Here is a 24,501-nt window from a genome sequence, read left to right as displayed (position 1 = left end):
TCACTGCAAGTCTTCGGGAGGCATTTTCAGAAGTTTGAAGGGAAGAAAGCGTATGCGGGTAATGTTGGGTCAGCCAAACCCTAAAATTCAGCCTCTCAAGTCAACTGAAGCAAGTGTTCTAACTGCTCGGAATTCCACTTACAACACAAAGACGGGATGCACTTGGTGTGACTACTGTCGAACGTAAGGACACACCAAAGACAAATGTTGGAAGCTTCATGGGAAACCAACAGATTAGAAGCCCTCCTAGGACCACAAAGCAAGGGGAAATTTGGTAGTTACACCCATGGCACGGTGTGACAACTCAGTTCCTTTCTCTAAGGAACGACTTGATATTCTTTAACATCACATTTAGAAGGCAAACATATCGAATTCATCAACAATACATACATCTCCCCACTCTTCTTAGATTGTGGATTCTGGTGCTTCAGAGCACATGATAGATGATAACTTACTTTTCTCCACTTTTTCATTAATTGACAAACCCCAATCAGTGCGTATAGCAAATGTGATATATGCTAAAGTGGTTGGGACATGAACTATTCATCTCTCAAGCACATTAACTCTCCATGCTGTGTGCTATTTGTTCCTGACCTTGATTGTAATCTTGTGTTAGATTAAATAAGGATCTCAAATGTGAGACTAAATTTTTGTCTGACTCTGGTGTATTTCAAGACTTGAGCACCATGAAGATGATTGACAGTGCTGAGTGTCATGCATGCCTTTACTTTCTGAATGCATATCCACCTTCAAGTCATTTGGTTAGTTAAAAATATGAGTCCTAGTAATTGTAGTCGGTCCAATAGAGAAAGTGATATTATGATGTGATACTTTTGACTTAGTCATTCTAATTTTTCATATCTAAGGTATTTGTTTCCCTCACTCTTTATTAATAAAAATCCAAATTTATTTTAGTGTAAAGTTTGTCAAATTGCAAAATATACTCGAAACACTTACTCTCCCCAACTATATAAGCTCACACATCCTTTTTCTCTCATCCATGGTGACATTTGGGACCATTTCGTACTCCTAATACAAAGCTTATGCCTAGAACTGATGAAATTAGCGGCAGATAAGGGGCAATGCCAATGGTTAGTAGGTAAGCTGATTTACCTAACCCATACATGTCCGGACATAAGTTTCTCACTGAGTCGAGTTAGTCAGTTTATGAGTAATTCGTCTATAAATTATATGGAGGCAATGAATCATATATTGAAATATCTGAAGAAAGATCCCGAGAAGGGTCTTAGGTTCAAGAAATCAGGTAGCAGATCTTTAAAAGTATATACTGATACTGATTTGGCAAGATCTCTAAATGATAGATGATCTACATTAGGATATTGCTCTTTCGTATGGGGATATCTAGTGGCATGGTGAAGCAAGAAACAAACTGTGGTTGCTAGAAGTAGTGCAAAAGTTGAGTTTAGAGCACTAGCTTCAGGTATTTGCGAGGGGATATGGCTAAATGATATAAAAATTGAGACATCATTCACTATTCAAATCTTATGCGACAACCAGGTAGCTATCGCAATTGCTAGGAACCCTGTCCACCATGATCGTACCAAACATGTGGAGATTGATCAACATTTCATCAATGAGAAAATTGAAGATAAATCAATCACCTTCAACTACATTCCATCAAAGCATCAAGAGCTGATATCCTAACTAAGGCCTTGTTTAGACCTAATCTAAGTGAGATGAATACGATCCTTGGGTTGCAAAACATCTACCGCCTAGATTGAGGGGGAGGGTGGAAAATCAATCTTGGCAGCAAAAATCAATCTTGGTAGATTTATTATTTATTGCATATTTGATTTGATTCACTGTATTTAGGAGATTTTGATTCTTTAAATAGAAGTATGCGACTTACATATATAGAGGATGCACGAATATTGAAATAGATATGAATATATTTTCTTGAAAACTTTCATTATTTAAGGCACGAGACACCCAAAAACATATAGGTGCTATGGGCCTGAGGTGCACGATACAAGGTGCGCACGATGCAAGGGGAGACACACATCTTATTGAAATAAGACGCTTTGAGTATACATTTTTACAATTCAAACATATATAGGAAATCTTGCCAAAAGATTTCACTAATAAAATTATAGTTTATAAAATATTAAACAATAGTGTAAATATAAAATTCACTAGCAAATAAATACGTAATGCACATAATTTAAATTAAAAAAAACTTTAAATATGCTTTGAGTATACATTTTTACAATTCAAGCATATATATATAGGAAACCTTGCCAAAAGATTTCACTAATAAACATGATGTGATGTTTTAGATTTGTATAGCTGAATTTTCATCCATTTCCTCAAGACTGATTTCTTCCTCCTCTTCAATATGGCGCATGCTTAAAGCGCACAGATGCAAGAGGCTTGCCCAACTGTGCCTTGAGCCTTGGCGCAACTAGGCGAGCACCTCTAATAACTATGCTTTGATGATAAACATGTAACCGCTTTATCAAACATCTAGTTATTATTGCCATATCCCTTTAGGATAATCAAATATTTTTAATTAGTATAATTTGTGCATATTGTTTATCTGAATCCTCCCATTGGTGCTTTTAAACAATTGCTACCATGGATGCTTGAATTACCATTCTTTTATTAGAACCTATCTCTTTCTTGCATTTGCGTTGAATTTATTCTTAAAGAGTATCACATTCCTTGACTTTGTATCCACATGGATGTTTGTTAATATGTGTATTCGTAAATGGTATGTGCTACTATTACCTACATATCTATCGAATATGTAATCAATTGGTTTAGGTCCAATTTTTAATTTGTTTGAATTTAGGATGTTAAGGTGGTTGTGCGGACATGCAAGGATGGACAAAGTAAGAAATGAAAATATTAGAGAGAAAGTCGGGATTTCACCTATTGAGGGGAAACTCTTGGAGACGTTTAAGATAGTACGGGCATATATTAGACGACCAAAAATGCTTTAAGTAGGCGATATGAAACTATGACAAATGCCCATATCAAACGAGAAAGAAGAAGAGGGAGATAAAAAAAAGACTTGGCTAACAATAATAAACAAAATATAATTTATTTAAATATAAATGATGATATAGTAGGGGATAAAGCCCAATGGTATAGAATGATCCATATAGCCAACCCCACCTAGTGGGATACGACTTTGTTGTTGTAGGTAATTTTACATTAGTCAAATACCCCCACACTTAGAGGTATTCATAGCAAGATTTGTGACCTTTGGATGACTTAAAGGGAATTTTAATGTGATTTGTTGAGAGGGTAGCTTCCTCTTAAGTTTTGGGTAATTATAACATTTATCATTTCTTTTAGCATGTGGTTCTTGTGTTTTACAACACCATTGGATTATGATGAGTAAAATGCACTTGTTTGTTACCTGGTGCTCATCTCATAGTAAGATTCCTTAACCAACTTCCCATATTCTCCTTGATCATTATGATAACATTACTTAATTAACACTTTAACCTCATTCTTACATCTCAGCAATTCTGTAATTATACCTCATACAATCATCAGTCAATGTAATAAAGTACTTTTCACCTCTAAATGTGATATTATTGTATACTAGTTCTAAAGGTGTAGTGCTTCTTTCTATTGAAAGGAAGAACCATTTGGTCATTTTAACATTCGGGCTAACAACTCCAATTTCACTAGATTACGTAGAGTGTTGAAGTAGAGTGTTGAAGTTGACATGCCGTAGATGGATATGTCAAAATTTAGACGACTTAGTCAAATGAGTAAGTGGAGTCTAATTGCTTAAGTTCTACAAGTGTTGATTTGAGTAACCCTCTCTCAAGATATCTCTCACCTATGAAGTCTTATTTTTGTAAGTATGACTAGGAGGAAATTGTTTTTGACTAGCCACAATCTAGATATTAAATTTTTCTATGTATCAAGAATGTGTAGTAGGATGTTATTAAGCATTAGCTCTATTCTTGAGGAGGGTGTGATCATACCTAGTCCTACAATCTTGGACTTAAAAGAGTTGCCCATGTAGAGCTCTAGCCCAGAGAGCGAGCATAGGAAGAGAATATCCCTTTTATTGACACAAAAGACTATATCACTCCCGTGTCAATCCATCTACCTTTATTGTATCAACCATATTAGTTTTGAGTACCACCACGGTGAGCTTCGTGCACTGGGCTGTCCTTTTTTTACCACCACGGTGAGCATGAGATCTAACGTTCTAATTGTGAGCTAGTCTGCTTCAGTAAGGTGCATTGACCATTGACCTTGGGGCTTTTGCTTTTGGAGATCTAGTTTCTACTTTTTTGAGAGGGAGTCCTTGCTTTTGTGTTTAGGTGTTCTTGTTCATTCTTAGTTCAACTAGGTGGGCTCATGCTTTATTGGGCTTCTTTTCAGATACTCTATTGTCCACTTTGCTTTTGTGGTTAGGTGTTCTTGTTGGTTCCTAGTTCGGCTAGGTGGGCTCGTGCTTCCATCGAAATCCTTTCATTGGTCCTCTTTTCTATACCTTATTATCCTATTCGATCTGGAGTTAGACGATTAATTTTTTCAACCTTGTCTCTTTGATTTTTTGCTTGAGATAGCTTAATTGTAAGTTTGTATCCTCCCTTTTGTGCTTTTTGTCTAACAACCCTCATCAAGCTTTGATGGTTATTGTTGTACTATAAACGTATAGCATGTTGATGATATAATTCTTTATTATCATCACCTTTGTTTTGCCACGCAATCAATATTTCCATTGTCTTCTAGCATGTTGATGATATAATTCTTGTACATAAAAGCTTTTTTTTTTCTGTGCGATCAATTTTTCTGTTGCCTGAGGGTCATTGTAAATTATGGGCATTTTTTTAATATGAGCCCCTGTGAGGTACAATGTTTTTTAAGTAAAATAGTATGACTGTGTCACCACTTGAAGTCAATTCTAGAGAACAAGTGGCATTTATAATAAGCCATAATCGTAAAATTGTTGATGAGATCCTTTAAAGTTGATCCAATTGGTTCAGGTTCAATGAGTCATCTTGTCAGACTATGTCCCTCTAGAATCTTAACACACACTTTGGGTGGGATGTATTCTTTTCGGTATTGACTTAATATTATCAGTCATTGAGTCAACTTTATTTGAATATAGACACACTCTTTTAGGAGACTTTTAAATCTAGGCAGGGGTGAACTCTTTTCTTTAAGCATCCCAAATTTCGAGTTCATTTAACTTTTGAAGCCTTGAAATTTTTTAGAGGGGAGAGGAGGAGTTGAAGAGAAGAGACCACAACAACTTTAGTTTAAGTGATTTGAGAGAGAAGTTTTGGGTTTTTATATAGTGATGAAGAGGTAGTATGAACAAGACAATGTGAATGGAGGATCTCCATTATTGAAGTAAATAAGTCAAATATTTCTTTTCATCTCCTCAACCAATGATTTGCACGATGTTGGATGACATGATTCCCATTAGGGCTGCAAACGAATCGAGCCGGCTCGCGAGCTTTTCGAGCCGGCTCGAAAAATATTCGATTCGTATTCGAATTTATCGAATTCGAGCCGAACTCGAACCTGTTCGAACTTTTTTTCGAGCCGAACTCGAACCCAAATTATATTGTTCGAGCCGCTCGCGAGCCGCTCACGAGCCTTAATATTTATTAATATAAGTTAAATATATATTAAATAAATAAATTTCGAGCCTTTCGAACCTATTTTCGAGTAATAATTCGAATAGTTCGCGAACATGTTCGAATATTTCGAGCCGAATTCGAACCCGAACCCTAATTCGAACCGAACTCGAACCAAATATTTTAAAATTTTCGAGCTTCGAATCGAGCTCGAACTCGAATATACCTATTTCGAGCCGAATTCGAGCCTTAAATTTTTCAGCATATTCGGCTCGATTCGATTCGTTTACACCCCTAATTCCCATAATATCATTTGTCGATTGACACTACTATTCATTCATGTGCCGTTAACTCACGTCGTTAGTCCAACATGAACTAATATTCTTGCATACTCGAGTTAGCATTAATGTGTCCACCCCCAGACCACCCTCATGTACGAGCTGCTGCCCTCGTTTGACAAAGCCGTACCAAACCAAAGAATATCACAATTTCCTCCATCACTCGAATAGTTTTAGACATTAATTTATCATTCACTTAGGAAATTGATATATGATAGTCTACTCACGAAATAACTAGTTCATTTCCCTATTCAACGAATTGGTTACAAAAATCAATTTCTAACATACAGTACTGCACAATTTCCCTTAGCAAGACTCCCCATGCTCTGGTAGCTTATTCCATTTCATGATAAATGCTCCACTTACCTTCAAATGATTTGGACTGCTAAGGAATCCCACTTAGTGGGTTGCAGTAGTAGACCTAAACAAATGTGGGTGCCTCAAGGGCAGCAACATCGTTCTTGCAGGAAATGGAGGCATGTTCTAGTGCAAAGGGCCTTGGAGTTGGAAGGTGCAACATTGGAAGAGGAACATCAGTGTGTAGAAGGAGGCTTGCGTGGTGGATTCTTGTGTGAGGTTTGCTGGAGTTGCTTAATGTAGGTGAGCAGACACTTGTACGGACACAGATAGTTTGGAGATCTGAAGAGTCATGGTGGTTGCATTAAGTGGTGGCTGGGAGTCACAGTAGAAGGCGGTGGCTCTCTTGAGGAAACAAGGAGATGACACTAGCGGGTTGATGCAGGCAATGGGTTGTGCCTAGGGGTGTAAACGAATCGAATCGAGCCGAATATGCTGAAAAATTTAAGGCTCGAATTCGGCTCGAAATAGGTATATTCGAGTTCGAACTCGATTCGAAGCTCGAAAATTTTAAAATATTTGGTTCGAGTTCGGTTCGAATTAGGGTTCGGGTTCGAATTCGGCTCGAAATATTCGAACATGTTCGCGAACTATTCGAATTATTACTCGAAAATAGGTTCGAAAGGCTCGAAATTTATTTATTTAATATATATTTAACTTATATTAATAAATATTAAGGCTCGTGAGCGGCTCGAACAATATAATTTGGGTTCGAGTTCGGCTCGAAAAAAAGTTCGAACAGGTTCGAGTTCGGCTCGAATTCGATAAATTCGAATACGAATCGAATATTTTTCGAGCCGGCTCGAAAAGCTCGCGAGCCGGCTCGATTCGTTTGCAGCCCTAGTTGTGCCTGCAATAGGTGAAGGGAAGAACGTGCTTGGATGAGGGTAGGCCAAGCGTTCTTTACTAGTGAGAACTAGGGGTGTAAACGAATCGAATCGAGCCGAATATGCTGAAAAATTTAAGGCTCGAATTCGGCTCGAAATAGGTATATTCGAGTTCGAGCTCGATTCAAAGCTCGAAAATTTTAAAATATTTGGTTCGAGTTCGGTTCGAATTAGGGTTCGGGTTCGAATTCGGCTCGAAATATTCGAACATGTTCGCGAACTATTCGAATTATTACTCGAAAATAGGTTCGAAAGGCTCGAAATTTATTTATTTAATATATATTTAACTTATATTAATAAATATTAAGGCTCGTGAGCGGCTCGCGAGCGGCTCGAACAATATAATTTGGGTTCGAGTTCGGCTCGAAAAAAAGTTCGAACAGGTTCGAGTTCGGCTCGAATTCGATAAATTCGAATACGAATCGAATATTTTTCGAGCCGGCTCGAAAAGCTCGCGAGCCGGCTCGATTCGTTTGCAGCCCTAGTGAGAACTCCTCTTGAAAATATTACCTCTAATAATAGGTGCTAAGACCATGTAGAATTTTGGGAAAATATAATTTATATTGCTATCTTACTGGACAATAATATGTATATAGAGGACTTTACATAAAAATCTAGACCTAAATTGTCAATGTGTGACTAAACCCGCTACACTTATAACTCTATTAACTAAACCTTTATGTTTTAAGTTAGTAGAATAAGAGTATTGTTGGAATATTCTGAAACATTTTGATAGCTGTTGTAATCACTACATTTGCTTTATCTGCTTATGAGAAATGATAAAGATCACCTTCAGAGGAGGCAATCTCAACTTCCTGTCTTTCTTAGAACCACAACTAGTCTTCTTCCTTCTTATGCTGAATCTGAAGGCTGTAAAAAAAGTCAATCTAGTATAATGATCTACGCGATTAGGGGCATGTCAAGGTCAATTGTTATGATGATCCTTCAAGCATTGACCACAAAGGACTCTATGTTGGGATTGTGCAAGAGACGATAGAAAACAATATATTGCATTATTGCTTGCACTTGTGAATCACTATGACATATATGTCTTACAAAACACAAGCCTATGCAATCAAAGAAGTGTTGCATCATGCAACACCAACTGGGTAAAGTTGGAGGATTATCACAGAATGAATTCCAGGTGTGATGGGAAATATTATTAAGATGTGTAGCATTATTCTTTCGTGCCTCAACTGTCATAAAGCTACCCACCAGGCAGCTAATTACACTAAATAAGGCTTGATTGGATTGGTATGTTTGCTCAATATTGTGTTGCTTGTAACTGCTTTATCTTAGGGACCTATCCTTCCGCCAACTGCATGTTGTGAAGGGAGACTTTTCATAACCTTGGAATGAGGATTATCTTATCCCAATCATCCCCTTAATCTATCGTTTAGCAACTTGATGAAATTCTTTCAAGTTACAATAGGATGAATAATGCACCAAGAATGAAACTGTATAGTTAACATATTATTTTTTGCCTCTCATACTTTTAACTAAGTTCACAGGAACTGTATCTTGTCACACTTAAATTTTCGTATGCGTTGTTTAATAGATTTATATTTTTGCATGATGGATATTTGTGCTTGATTAATCTCTCATTTTTTTATCCTGAATCAGGTCTTGTTGGGAGAAATGGTACTGGTAAAACTTCTTTTCTCCGACATATGGCCATGCATGCTATTGATGGTATACCGAAGAATTGCCAGATATTACATGTGGAACAAGAAGTTACTGGAGATGATACAACACCCTTGCAATGTGTCTTAAATTCTGATGTTGAAAGGCTCAGGATTTTGGAAGAGGAAGCTCGTTTGCTTTCCTTGCAGGTTGATGCTTTCCCTTTTCATCTTTTTTATTTTTTTGTCATATATTTGATTTGCTTCATTATTTTATTGATATAATTATTATTTCTTGAAGAGGGATCTGGAGTATGAGGCAGAAACAGGAAAGAGTAATGGTGGCATGGATAAAACTGAAATTTCAAATAAGCTTCAGCAGATATACAAAAGGCTTGAATTCATAGATGCAGATTCTGCAGAATCACGTGCAGCATCAATTTTGGCGGTCAGTTGTAAATCCCATTCAGTTGTTACTTCAAGTGTCTGTTTCATGTCAAATTAGAACTTATTTGTTATCACATGCTTCTTATCATGGTGTGATGCTATGAGATAGAATTATTATAGTATTCTATTGCAATTAATTGTATTGTTAGAATACATTTGTTAGAAATACATAACACTTGCCATAGACATGTTTGGAACTCAAGGAAATGGTATTAAGAGCAAAAGAGTTGCTATTGACTTTTTTCCTTCATTGATTTCTAAGATGATATTTTAAAACAAATACTTATAGAATCCATCCCAATGATTAATATAGTCTCTAAGGAATTTGTTGTTATGATTTGTTTTTAAACATTTGTATTAGTCTAAATCTAAATTTTACTAATTATGTTAGATTTTTCATAAGAGTCAAGAAGGATAAAAGATTGTATTGTGTGGGATGCTACAGGAGAGGAGGTGGGTGCAACCATTTGGTTGACAACAAGTTTTTCAAGTTGCTCATATAGGGTTGTGCACAAGTAGCACTATTGAGAGAGATGGAGTTATTGATCGTGGGTCTTTGTGGTGTGGTGGCACCAATAGTGGTGTATCCTCCTGTTGCATGAAAAAGTGGTGGTTTATGATTGGAGAACACACGGTCAATATGGCAATGGAAGCTATGGGTGTGGTAGCTACTGCAGACACAAGGGCTTACTCAGATGTTGGTTTACTGCTATGGTGGTTACTGCTAAACTCAGAGTTTAGCAGACACAACATCTTTATATGGCCTCAAGCAATCTTTAAAGGTTTAGACTTAGTAAAGACTATTTTATATGAAATTTGAGTTTAGCAGTAACAAGCATAGCAAGACAATTGTTAATATAGAAACTTTTAAGTATCTAGGATCAATTTTGTAAGATGATGGAGGGGTTGATACGTAGGATACAAGTAGAGTAGTTGAAAAGGAGGACATTAGGTGTTCTTAAGGTACCTTTAAAGCTTGAAGGGAAGTTTTATAAAATAACGGTTACACTTGCTATGTTATATGAAGTTGATTGATGGGCTATAAAGCAAGCACACAAGCAGAAGATGAGAGTCATATGGATGAGAATGTTAAGGTGGATGTGCGGATATACATGGATGGATTGGATAACAAATGAGAACATTAGAGAGAAAGTCGAGGTTATACTTATTGAGGGAAAACTTCGATAGACAAATTTAATATGATATGAACATGTATTTGGTAACCGATAAATGCTTCAGTTAGGTGATATGAGACTATGATAAATGCACACATTAATTGAGGTAATCAAGGAAGAGGAAGATCAAAGAAGATTTGGTTAGCAATGATAAAATAAAATAAAATTCATTTAATTTTAGAGGATGATATAGTAGGGATCAAGTCTAATGACGTAGGAGGATCTATATATCCGATCTTACTTAGTGAGATAAAGGCTTCGCTGTTGTGTGCATATTTTGGCTTTAGCAATGGTTTCCTTTTTGTGAGATTTGTTATCGGTGCTTCATCTCCTTGTATATGCATGGATTCAACCTATTTATGCCATTGCAATGAATCTCAGTTTGCACATTGAAAAATTTGGGATCTTGAGGCATTTAAATATTTTTTTGAACATTAGCCACTATGGGATTGATTCATGTAAATGGGTTCTTGGTTTGAAATCTTGCACCGTTCTGGAGAAACGATTGAAATGCAGTGTTTTGATAAATTACTGAAACTTGATATCATTCGTAATCAAAGTTCAAAATCTCGAGCCGTGACGTAGTTTTAGTCTTTGACCGGAAAGATACTGATTCAGTATCGTATCGATGCTTCGATGCAGGTTGTCAGTGACATATTGAAGGTTGAAGGATGAAGGAGATGAAACGAAGGAAGAACATATTGTTGGTATTGAGTGGTATCGAGTTTCGATAATTTATTGGAATGATATGTTTCGACCGTTTCACCTGGCATGGTTTAAGATTCAAAACCATGCTTGACACAAACAATGTCTCCTTCCTATGCTTCATCTCCTTTCTTCTTCAACTTTAATTCATTATTGACACCATGCATCGAAACATTAGCACAATACCGAAACAATATTGTTTCAATCAAAGACTAAAACTTCGGTACGACTCGAGATTTTGAACTTTGAGGGAGTTGTCTTGTAGCTATTCATATCCCTTCTTCCCATTTTTTTTTCATTTTTGAATTGTGTGAAAATTATAATAGGCATGTAGCCGTGTATTAGCCTTCACACTTGTACTGTAATTTTTTGGTGCTTAGACTTTTGCTTTTTTGACTTGTGTTTAGACCTATGTAAGTAAAGATGGAAAAACAACTAATTATGTTGTTCAACTGCCATTTGTTGTTGGTGCATACATATGAATGTGTGTTTGTGTTTTCAAAGTCATGATTTTGTTTCAGGGTCTTAGTTTCACCCCTGAGATGCAGAAAAAACCTACAAAAGCTTTTTCTGGTGGATGGCGCATGCGTATAGCTTTAGCACGTGCCCTCTTTGTTGAGCCTGATCTCCTATTACTTGATGAACCAACGGTAATTGTTAAGATTATAATTACCTTCCTGATCCCCTATTACTTGATGAACCAACAGTAATTGTTAAGATTATAGTTTTCCTTTTTTTTCTTTGACTAAATTACACTAATTGTATGTTTGCAGAACCATCTTGATCTTCATGCTGTATTGTGGTTGGAATCTTACCTAGTGAAATGGCCAAAGACATTCATTGTGGTTTCTCATGCGAGAGAGTTTCTTAATACGGTATCTTCATATTTTTCTGATACAAATTCTACACAGTTGTTTTTCTTTAACAAGTTCCTGTAGAAGGAAGCATGCTATTTCCTCATAATTGATTTTAACATGGTTACAAATGTCAGGTTGTTACGGATATTCTTCATTTACATGGGAAACAGTTAACTTCATACAAGGGAGACTATGATACATTTGAGAGAACAAAAGTTGAACAGCTTCAAAACCAACAAAAAGCCTTTGAAGCAAATGAAAAGGCTAGAGCACATATGCAGGTCTATTTTTCTCTAGACTATATTCTGGATTCATGCACATTCACTGAAGTTTCATCTGTGATTTACAGTTTTGAGTGAAAAAATGGCCTCTGAATGCTTAGGAAAAAACTCTTAGAATTGTTGGACCTTGTTAGTCATTTGTTATTCTTAATATAATTATAGTAAGCTGCAAAGTCACTAGCAAATGACTTGCATTTAAGCAGTTTATTGTTTTCTGCATTAGCTCCATCTTTCATTAACCCAGAAGGTAATTTTGTCACTAACAACTCTCAGTTTATTGTTTTGGCATTACATGTTGACAATTGCTATAAAGGTCATCTTTCTACCTTGATTTAACATTTATGTATTTCTGTGTAGGCTTTCATCGATAAGTTTCGCTACAATGCCAAGCGGGCATCCCTTGTGCAGTCCAGAATCAAGGTACAGTCCAAACCTATGTGGTCATTAAGTTGCGCATCACTTAGAAAATTTGTCTTTTACCTTTCAAGGCTAAGGTTTAGTTAGACCTGATACAGATTTTTCATGTGCTTATAAACATTTGTATTGTTTATACTATTGCTGATGATTTGAATAAAAAATTATTCAGGCACTTGACAGGATGGGGATTGTAGATGCAATTATTAATGATCCTGAGTATTCTCTCTTCCAGACTGACAAAGATATTTGTAACCCAATATTTTCCTTGTGCTAAGTTCTTTTTCTGTTTCAGCTACAAGTTTGATTTCCCAACCCCAGATGACAGACCTGGCCCCCCAATTATAAGTTTTAGGTATTATTTTGTAATTACTGAAGGTGTTTTATTATTACTTCTAGATATGCAACCAATAATTGCCATCATTTTATACAAAACTATTTACTTAATGCTATCAATTGAAGAATCTTTGACTTATATTTATGAGTTTTGCTTGTAATCAATTATTCCAAGAATGCATTTAGAATATTTTCAAATGTTAGCACTTTATATTTGTGTTACTACCAGTAATTTATCTTGGCTGTGAGCTTGAAACTCGTCTATTATGCTCAAGATTTTTTGCAAATTAGTTTTTTTTTTTGTAAACTCAGCAGTTGTGGACTGTGAATGTGGGAAACTACCATTTCCTTCTCTCATATTTAAGTTGGAGTAAAAGAAAAAAAATGTTATTTGTCATGCTGTCAATTGACTTTCAGATTTCATTATGTTTCTTTGTTGTGCTTTCTTTTGTTATCTCTAAATTTGTGTTGATGTTTGGTATTATCTTGGGAGGATAAGCTTACAAACTTGTATGTGGTTGCAGTGATGTGTCATTTGGTTATCCAGGAGGGCCAATCTTGTTTAAGAATTTAAATTTTGGCATAGATCTTGACAGTCGGATAGCAAGTAAGCAACGAAATATCTTTCCTTGCATAATAATGTGTTATAGTTAGCTACCATATTATGGTGAATTATAATAGTTCATTTCTTCTCATGCTTTGAAGATGGGAATCTTATCTCCGATCTTCCTTGTCAAAGCTATAATAAACTTCATTATCTTGTTTTTGCAAGTGTAGTCCTTTTATATACGCTTCTCATGCTCTCTCTCTCTCTTTCTTTTTTAACTAACATGCTCTAGTTATTGGCAAGAATTTCTCATATCCATGATGTTTAATCTTCTTATTAATAGTTCTCTTCATATTACTCCTAGTTCGCATGTCTTATGTGTATAAATTAGTGGTAGAGTAGTTATCTGTATGTTGTCACTTCAGTTTTTTTGTCCCTAGTAAGAACATAAGTTTTTGCATTCAGTGGTCGGTCCCAATGGTATTGGCAAATCAACTATACTCAAACTTATATCTGGGGATCTTCAACCAACTTCTGGGACAGTGTTTCGCTCCGCAAAGGTATTATTCATACTCTCATTGTAATTGCATTTTCCAGTTCAAGCACCTCTATCCTTTTTCTTTCATACTTCTAGTGAGCTGTTGCAGAAGTTCAATTTAACATGTTAGCTTTATACATTGATTAAGATTTTGAACTCTGTCCTTGTTCTTTCATACTTCTAGTGGGGACTGTTGCAGAAGCCCAAGTTAACATGTTAGCTTTATGCATTGATTAAACGAGCCATGCCAGTCAACATGATTGATATTTTTTGTTCTGCTGCAGTACTAACTGCTAACATCGACACTGATACATTCTCCTTGTGATCCATACTCCATGTGGTACCTGAAGTCCATTGTGACAACATGGACTCAGTGGTTTCCTCTAATTTTCCTCTGCCGTACCCAAAACCCTTCTTTGCTATTCTTCATCATGATTTTTAGTCGCAATTCTTCCTTGCGATTCCCTTCATGAAGTACCCAAAATCTTACTTTCTTTTTGGTTGATTGGCTGCAATATGAGGCAACATGAGGGAGATGTCAAGGCTTCATCTTCTAGCACTTGCAACATCTCCAGGTAAGCTTCCTCCTCTTCTTCCTCTTCACTTTTTTTCCTTCTCCTTCCTTCTCCTCTTCCTTGCAGTGATCAACACCATTTGCCAACATGGTTGAAACCGCATGAAATCGTTTCGTTCTGGTTGGGGACTGAAACCCCAGCTCGAAACTAGATTTTACATCTGAGCTTTACGTATCACTTGATTGAATTATAAAACGTGGTTGTTAAGAATGCCATTTTCCATATTAAGTTTACAACTGTTATTTTCAGAGATTAAGTTCGTGTGATGTCATAATACTGGCTTCTAATTGTCAACAGTTTGTATTATTAGTTTGTCATTCGAACTACCAAGACAAGTTGATGTTGGAGTGGGAGTAAATGAAATATAAACTGGGGAAGCGAGAAAGGAGTTAGAAATTGAGGAAAAACTGCAATTTCGACTGATTCTACTATCTGGTGTATTATGTCCACTTTTTCTTTCTTGAGAGCAATTTTTTTTTTGAACAAAAATCTAAGATTCAATTTGTTTTAGGTAACCAAGAGATAAGAAGCAATTAAATTGATATGAACCATCTTTCTCCTCAATCTAATTTGGGCTTTCTTTTTTGGTGATGAGAACTAAGTATAAGATCTTGGGTAGCAATATTTTTTCTGGCTGTACCACTACATTTTTTATTTCTGGTCAACAATGTTAAGGGTAAGGTAAATCTTCACTAGTACCAAGAGCAACCTTGAATGCCAGACTTAATTCAATAGAGAGAGAACTCACCAGGCCATGTGGAGACCATGAGATCAGTGAGGATGTCAGTAATGTGCTATCATGAGCATTAGTAATTATGCACTGCCCTTGAAAATTGTCTCCATTCTCTACCCTTGATGGAGTTTTGGAAATTATTAAAGAAATATAGCATGTTTTAATTGTTTTCTACCCTCTAACTCCATGTGTCCTTTAGTGGTATAATTTTCAAACTTAACTGGCTGATAATAGAAAGAAATTAAACTAAGCAAAAGGAGCGTCTGTAAATTGCAGATTTAGTTTCAGTTGTAATTCACTTCTAGTAGTTCTTCTAATATCCATAGCTGAATCTTGACGCCTTCTGGTCTCTAGTGATATAGGACAGCAATTGAGTGCGTCATTGTTATGACCCAAATTACATGATGGAAACTTTGTGTTGTTTTAGCTATATGCACAGAATTGCATATAGTTAATAGGAGCACAGTCGAGTGTCTTGCTAGATGGGTCTTGGTGTCATGATAAGGTTACCTCTTTTGCAACCTTGTGAACACAACTTGTATTTTGTATAAACATGCTATTCCCGTGTCTACCAGGAGTATTTGTTAGATATTTTAAGGTGGTTAACTATTTTCACATTAATTTGTTGTGCTTTTTGAGGATAGACTTTTTATGATGCTGTTAGGCCATGTTTGGAGTGGATGAATAAAGAGGCAAAGAAGAGAGGGGAGGGTAAAGGGATTTATCTGTTGTTGGCATCTCTTTTTAGTAAGGGTGAAGGGAGTTTATCCGTTTTGTAGATGTCTTTTGTAAGGGAAAGGGTCTATTCTTACTCTCCAATCCCAAGTTTTTCCAATCCATTTAATTCAAGGATAATGAGTGAAAACTAAAAAGGGAGTGAATGTATGTGATGAATTATTACTTCCATCTTATCCATCTTAATCATAAGAAAAGGTTAGTTTAGATTGTTTAGTAAGAAAAGTTTCTTGCTGATTCCAATAAGGGAAAAACTTACTCTTCCCTTCCCCTGCTCTCACTCTCTTCTAGGGGTGTAATCGAGTCGAGCCGAGCCGAGCTGAACTCTTGAATGTTTGAGTTTGACTCGCTTATAATCGAGCCGAGCTCGAGCTTTATTTAACGAATATATTCATGGCTCACGAGTTTATTCGAGCTTTTATCGAGCCTAAACGAGCTTAATAAATATAAATTATAAATTTAATATTCATTAAAAAGTAATTATATATTTAGAGAAAATTATAATATTTTTATTAAAATTTATAATTTTATTCTAATAAATAAATAAATTTAATTTATTTGTCTATATTTTTCATAAGTAGAGTGTAAAATCTATAAATTCAATATCAAAACTATTATTTTTTTATTTAAAAGTTGAGTTATGAGCTTAACGAATGTGTTCACGAGCTAACGAGCTGAGTATTGTGAAGCTTGAGCTTGGTTTGTTTATTTTAATGAGCCTCATTAAACGAGCTCAATGAGCTTTTATCGAATCGAGTTTCGAATAGCTCACGAGCGGCTTGGTTTATTTACACCCTACTCCCTTCGCTTTTCTCTCTTTCTGCTTGCTAAAAATTCTTGGTCTTCTATCACTGAATGACCAAATTTCTGGGTTTAAATCTGTCAATAATAAAACTTTGACAGTAAAAGAGGCTACAAACTGAGCAAACTTTTGTTGGGCGCCTGTTTGCAGTGATATAGGTCTAGAATTATAGTTTTCCCTTCAGGTTATCAAAGGCTTTTTCTTCATTGTATGAAACTAAGGGTCTGGAGAAAAGTGGGGATATATTTTGTTACATGAATTTCTTGCACATTTCCTTTTAAAAATGTGCACTTTCATTTCAACGAGAATAAAATTGGACAATTATCGTTTTCAATGCCCCATAAGGATTTATTTTTTACCTTACTCTGTGAGGTTGATAGTTAACTTGCAGGAATTGAGGTTATGTAACCTATCATTGCATGAAAACAGTCCTTTTTAACTCTTTCGTTTACATTGGCCTACTTGATTTTGCACTTGCTTCTCCTCTAGTGTTGCTTTTGCTTTGAGCTGCTAAATATCTGTCTTGGGCAGATTATTAGATTTGAGTTGCTTTACATTGTTAATATGTCTCCACAGGTGCGCATGGCTGTATTTAGTCAACACCATGTAGATGGCCTTGACTTATCTTCAAATCCACTACTTTACATGATGAGATGCTATCCGGTAAGGTGGTTAGTTTATTTTACACCACTCAGTGCTTCATTTCTAAGATATCCACACATTGTGTCAATATCTTGTTTGCTTGACATTTAAAAGAAAAGAAGGGAAATTTTTGTGTTCCAGTGGGAGTTAATTTTGTGTTCCGGCGGGAATTTTTGTGTTCCAGTGGGGGTTAATTTTGGTTCCAGTATTCCAGTAGGAGTTAATTTTGTGTTCTAGTAGGAATTTTTGTGTTTGAGTAGGAGTTAATTTTGTGTTCTAGTAGGAGTTGATGTTTTAGTTTGGTGTTTTATGTTTTAGAGCTGGTTCAGGCACTTTTGGAGGATGATTTTCTTTAGTCTGTTTCTCACCGGTGAGCCTCAAGGATATTAGTCTTGGGCTTAGCCCGCACAAGTTTTACAAGAAAATTAACACCAAAACAATCTCTTCTTCCTTAGATAGTTATCTGTGGTAGACATGGATAAGGATTCTTGAAATAGGAAAAAAATAGAGCCTTCCCAGGCCTAGAGAAGAGCTTTAAGTAGCCATAAACAGATATATTTACAAGAGAATAACTTACAAGCTTGGAATTTACAAAAACTTGAAAAGAAACTTGCAGAATGAAATTTAGTGTCTTCTCGAGAGCCTTTAGTGTCTTCCGAATCATCTTGCTAAGAACTAATCTTTACTGTTCATTGAGTGTGCTGAGTTGTCTTGATAAGAGAGAATTGTTGGCGCAGAGTCAAATCTCCATCATATTGATGAGATTTGCTTCTTCTATAGATCCCATAGAGGCGGGGATCGTTGATGTGGATTGCCCTTGTGAAAAGATTAAGTTGTCTTTGTCATACAAAGTTCTGTTTTTTTTTTAGTAATAATGGCATAGTGTTGTGTGCTGAGTAGTATATTTAAAAGGAAAGAAATCCGTTCCCATTTTGGTATCAGAGCTGTTTTCAACATTGGGACACCTAGTATATGAGTACAACTTCTTTAAATCTAGTAAGAAGGCTTGATTACTTAGATCTAGCTTTACAACCGAGAACGATCATCACTTTAGACCAATGTAAACATCATTGTTATATTCGAATTAAATCCCATACTCACAATCTTTATTTTGAAAGTGCACACTTAAATTCCCTCACAGGCTTACTCATAAGTCTAGGAATTTCTCATGCTCTTTTACATAGATTTGATACGATCTCTCACAAGTTAGTCCAAAATAATCGGATTTTAGCTGAAGAAGTCTTAAGGAATTTTGATTATCTCAAAAATACCCAAGAATCCTTAAAAAGAACTTTACAGTTAGAAAATATTCCTATCAAAAAGGATATTTTGGCCTTACCGAAAACATAAAGTCCAAAGACAGAGTCCAAAGCCTTATTATTACAATCTAAGGAATTGATTGTAAGCAATAAGACTCAACTTTAGGAAAAACTGGATGCTCTTCATAAAATACTTGAAGAAATCAAATATCATTGAATGAACTTAGATTTGAAAATACACACTACGAAAAGTATTAGACCATGCTAAACAATTCTCAGTAACCAAAGAAGGCAGATACTGTAATCTAGAGGTCAATGGGAAAAGTGACCAACTCTTGATCCAACAAAACAACACAATCCTAGCTTTATTAACTTTCCTTCATTACAGACTATCTTTGTTAGAGAACAAATTACTTGTTCTAGAAAAACAAACTATAACACGAAACACTCGAACCACAACTTGGAAAGAAGCATTGGATAACCTGAACAAAGACTTAAGTAAACTATCTTTGGGAAACACTGTCAATAAAAAATTTCTTGAAAATTATAAGTTTTTAACTTACACCAAATCAAATGAGTTTAACAAGAACTGAACCTTTTACTGTTCCCTCACAAACGGTCACACATATGGAATCCAATACTACTTCCTGGCAAGATAATATACTAGCAAGAAGAAATAGTTCCTCTAATATTGTCCACATATTAGAAGAACTAATAGATGTGGAAAGAGACTCAACCATTTTCTCAAATGAACAACTAAACATCTCAATCCTAGGAGATTATACAACCAGGGAATACTTAACTTTTCAACAACGTATACAAACACTACAGACAAGAATCTCTTCATCTCCCGAGGGAGGGAAGTAAGATTAAACTTAATGACTAAAGAAGCAGCCATAACATTATATAATTGTAGACACAACTATATACATTTGAGATTAATTGTATTTGGACTTAGAGAACTTACAATAGCTAAATAGGAGGAAAAGTATTATTGGTCTTATATGACTCCCGTCTTTCTGACAAAGAGAAAGCCATTATAGGATTAATAGAAGTAGACATGAACAATAACTTAGGTATAACTTATGTCCCAATTTTAATATTACTATAAGAGACTTTGTGAAACATATTAAGATATATATCCAGGCCAAAGGATATGGACAATTTCAAGGAGACAATATTCAATTAGACATCATCTTCTTAGGAAAACCTATGAATCATATTCATAATCACTTTAAAGTCACAATCACATATGATTGAAGCACTCACCACTAAAGGAATTCACTTTCTCAAACCTACAGAATTCAATTCCGAAACCTTAGCAGGATTAGAATGGAACACAAGTCTAGACAATCCAGATACAACTTTAAAACCAACAACATCTATTATGTATAAGGATAGAAATGAAAAACTTTCTGTTAGATTTTCTGGTCATCAACTATCAACTTCTCACAATGATTCTCCGAATGATAAAACTATCGAAGAAAATTTCACTTTAATGTTTAGACAAAATAATGATCCTGTTAAAATTCTGAAACAACTTGGAAAAAGACATCTGGACTTAGTACAAAAACAGAAAATACATCAAGCTAGTAACATAATAAAAAATTATAACTTCATGAATATTTCCGAAAATATCAAGAGTTTTTTTGGTGACTTGGATGAATATATCTACATGCCTTCAGAGGCTGCTATACATTTGACCAACACAGACTTATAGAGGAATTAGAAGCCTTTGATAAACAACATAAGCTAAAAGACAACTATATATTATATTTTGATGAAGATTGAAATATAATAACCCAAAAACTTGATGATGACAACATTAGCTTGCCAACATCTGCTAAATATTTAATGAAATTTGGTGAATCATTTGCCACTTCAAAACTAGCGTATGAGGGATTCCCGAAAGCACAATGGGAACCATAGATTATGGATAAGGGCATCCTCCTGAACTAGGATAACTCCTTCAACTAACAATAATCCATTAGTACGGACTACTGAAAAAAAGACGACCACCAGAAGTCATCTTCTTTGGAAAAGATGCTGTACTTTTATACATCATAAGTGTGATCCTCAACTATATAATACTTAGAACAATGGATAGTTTAAAGGAGATTATCAAGTTAAGCATGAACTAGATATAGAAATAGGAGATGCTATGATAAAAGTAGGAGAAAACTATTTAGGAGATGCAACTAGAGCAACTTAGGAAGACTTTAAGTTACATTTTTCAGACGAAGTAACACAGATTGCCACACAAGGTAATAATATATTTAATTTCTGTTATGCAATTCGTAGACTACTTATAGCTAGAGATGCAAACAGAGGATTAGATATCACAAAAATAAGCAATGCGAGACTTGGAACAACTTCTAGGAGACTTGAGCAATTTCAGGAAATTATAATACACCATTTTGTAATGATTTCCTATCACTTAACAACAATTTCAGGAAATTATTGCAATCTTGCTTTAGGGGAACCCAAACTTAAACTAAAGAAAACTTATTATGTGTGGAAAAGCAAAGCAATGAACCCTTATTTAAACAAAGAAAAACATGTTAGAAAATTTAAATCTAAAAAGACTTATGCTAATACCATTACATGCTTTGCCTGTAATGAATTAGGACACCTTTCTTCTTCTTGTCCCAACTGCAAAAATCTTTACAATAGAGAATCCTGACCAGTTGGATGTACCAATCTTGGCTTAATAACAATACAATCAGATGTCTTTGATACGTCTTCTACTTACTCTATTCCGTTAATGATATGGATGAATGCACTTCCTCTTCAGATTACACACTAATCAACTCTTTGTTACAACCTCCTTATGGAAATGATGCGCCATATGAAATACCTCCTTTCTCTCAAGATAATGTTAGTGATTTTAAGGAGACTGTCAATCTCATAGACAACTTTAATTTCATGTATCATCAATTTGTTCCACAAAATTTAACAAACTTAAGGTCGGAACAAAGGACTTGTATCCATGAGTGGATGCTCAAAGAAGGATCCTTTCTTTATTTGTAATTACTATCCATCTGTGTTAAAATGAGCAAACTTGCAAATTATGTAAAAAACAATGCTGTAACATCCGTCTAGAAACAATTTTCCAAATTACAATTCTGCCTGTTCACACTATTCATGTCAGTACACGAAATGTGATTTTAGAAACCCGAGTCTTAGTCTTAGAGACAAGACTCAACTTACTTGAAACTGAACTAACATCCCTAAGGGAACAACAAGCTTCTACACTCCCACATGACAAAGGCAAAGACCTAATAATTTCAGAGGAGCCCGAAGACACAAATTTTGTGTTCATTAAACCCCTATCATTTGTAACACATAAACTTCGGTGGACATCCAAGTTCAGTGTATCCTCAATATTCAAGGACATGAACTCACTCTTCATGCCTTTCTGGATAGTGGTGCTACCACTTCTACTATTGATGAATCCCTTTTACTATCTATTTTACCTGACACTTTGATCAAGCAAACAAATAAACCTTTCATTAGTACCCAATTTGGTGACCAACAAATCTCTTGTCACAAATTTATGAAAAATGTCAAACTTCGCTTCTATACTAATTGTGGTACTTTTAGTCACCCTCTTATTCGGAATCAATTATGGGTACACCCATTACATCATAAACAAATTTCTCTAATCCTTGGTCAATGGAGCTTTTTTACTCACTAAGGATTATGTCGTATTCCTTTCTATGTCTGTCATTGCACCTATACTTTTTGAATATCCCTTTGAGATCCTCACTCGAAAGCATGCTGATACCCCTGTCCATATTTCCCTACTGCAAATCCAACTTCTGCCTCTTGTTCTTGTAAACCAAACAAACCATGTCATCAGTATGAAAACTAATGTCACTTGGCATCTTAAGCCCAGACTTAGACCTAGAAGAAGATTTACTCCTCCACATTCTATAACCAGATACTATCTTATATCCACAAGATTTTATTTTAGTCCAATATACTTGCTAACTTTACTCAAAACACATGACACTTTAGACTCCTTAATTTCTAAACTAGAAAAGCTAGAAACTATAGGTGAAAATCCTACAAAATACTAGGAAAGAGATAAGGTATACTGCAAACTAAATATTATTAATCCCGATCTCACCATAAAGGCTCAAGACTTAAAATACACTGACTGGGAAAGAGAAGAATGCAAAACACATATGTCTCAACTACTTGCTCTTAAGGCTATCCAACGTTCTTAGTCAAGACATAGAAGTCTAGCATTTATTGTAAATAAAGGCGCAGAGCAGAAAAAAGGTTAGTCACGAATGGTGTTTAATTATAAATGTCTCAATGACAATTTTCATGAAGATGATTATAAAATATCAAACAAAGATCAACTCCTGAATAAAATTCAATACTCTAAGTGGTATTTAAAATTTGATATGAAATATGATTTTTGGCAAGTCAAATGCCAATGGACGACGTTCTCTTGTCCAGAAGGACATTTTGAATGATTAGTTATGCCATTTCGACTTAAAGTTGCCCCTCAAATCTTCCAAAGCAAAATGAATGTTATTTTTGGAGGCATTTCTTTCTTTACTTGTGTCTATGTAGATAATGTACTTGATTTTTAACTTATTTGAGAAACACGGGTTAATAGTTTCATGAAAGAAAATGGAAATAGCTACAACCCATATAGACTTTCTTGGTAGTCAAATTGGACAAGGAAAAATAACCCTTCAAACTCATATAACAAGCAAAATTTTAGACTTTCTAGATAAAATGGAAGAGATAAAGAGTCTTAGATCTTTTCTTGGACTTTTAAATTATGCAAGACTATATTTAAAAGACATAGGGAAAATTAGTGGTCGTTTGTACAACAAAACTTCACAAACTGGACAAAGATATTTTAATCAGTAGGATATCAATCTGGTTAATCAAATAAAAGCTATGGTGAAACAACTCACTGCTCTGACTCTACTCTTAGAAATTGATTGTTGTGAAATTGGATGGGGTGGAGCTTTATTTAGAAAAATATATAAATATGACCCAAAAGCTTCTGAATCTTTGTGTAGATACTCATAAGGAAATTACAAAGAAAAATGGCATCTTACTTCACCTGACTACAAAATTTTAGCAGTCATCTATTGTTTAGAAGCTTTCATGTTCTACATATGTAGCAAGGCTGAAATCACAATTAGGATTGATTGTGAAGTAATAGTTCGCTATAATCAGCAAACAAAGGGAACTAGAAAAGGATTAGGTTTACAGTCACCATCATTAATAGAGGATTAAAATAAATTGGGAACACATAAAAGGAACTAATAATTCCCTAGCTGATACTTTATCCAGACTTTTCAATAATTCTCCTCTTGTCTACAGAATATATGGAGAAACAAAAGAAGGTCAGGACTTATGGATACAAGACTATGAAGTTTGGGAACCGAGAACTTCAGCAGTACTTGAGAAGATACTTTCCAATTCGAACTTAAATCAAAACTTGATCTAGTGCAACAAGAACATCCCTACTTCACTAGGAATAGCAAATCACAAAATTGCTATTATAAATGCTCTCTAATTACTTTGTTACAACTATACGAAAACCAATAGGGGAAAAAATTCTCCTATTATGCTATCTTTTCAGGCATGCATGCTGGACTTTACTCAACTTCTATTATGTGGATGAAGCCTATGATTTA

General features: G+C 35.2%; 1 protein-coding gene across 1 annotated transcript in view; it reads left to right on the top strand.

Annotated features, from left to right (window-relative positions):
- Positions 1-24,501, top strand: part of LOC122031825 (ABC transporter F family member 3-like) — a 41,433-nt gene that overhangs the window by 12,239 nt on the left and 4,693 nt on the right. The window contains exons 4-14 of the mRNA XM_042590998.1: positions 8,785-8,993; positions 9,085-9,231; positions 11,632-11,760; positions 11,884-11,985; positions 12,102-12,248; positions 12,606-12,668; positions 12,835-12,881; positions 12,958-13,017; positions 13,523-13,605; positions 14,011-14,105; positions 17,505-17,591. Of these exons, the coding sequence (XP_042446932.1) occupies positions 8,785-8,993; positions 9,085-9,231; positions 11,632-11,760; positions 11,884-11,985; positions 12,102-12,248; positions 12,606-12,668; positions 12,835-12,881; positions 12,958-13,017; positions 13,523-13,605; positions 14,011-14,105; positions 17,505-17,591 (1,169 nt within the window). The remainder of the gene's footprint in view (positions 1-8,784; positions 8,994-9,084; positions 9,232-11,631; positions 11,761-11,883; positions 11,986-12,101; positions 12,249-12,605; positions 12,669-12,834; positions 12,882-12,957; positions 13,018-13,522; positions 13,606-14,010; positions 14,106-17,504; positions 17,592-24,501) is intronic.

The sequence above is a fragment of the Zingiber officinale genome, chromosome 11A, assembly GCF_018446385.1.
Source record: "Zingiber officinale cultivar Zhangliang chromosome 11A, Zo_v1.1, whole genome shotgun sequence".
Taxonomy (NCBI): domain Eukaryota; kingdom Viridiplantae; phylum Streptophyta; class Magnoliopsida; order Zingiberales; family Zingiberaceae; genus Zingiber; species Zingiber officinale.
Note: the sequence above shows the minus strand (reverse complement) of the source record. Positions and strands in the feature narration are given on the sequence as shown.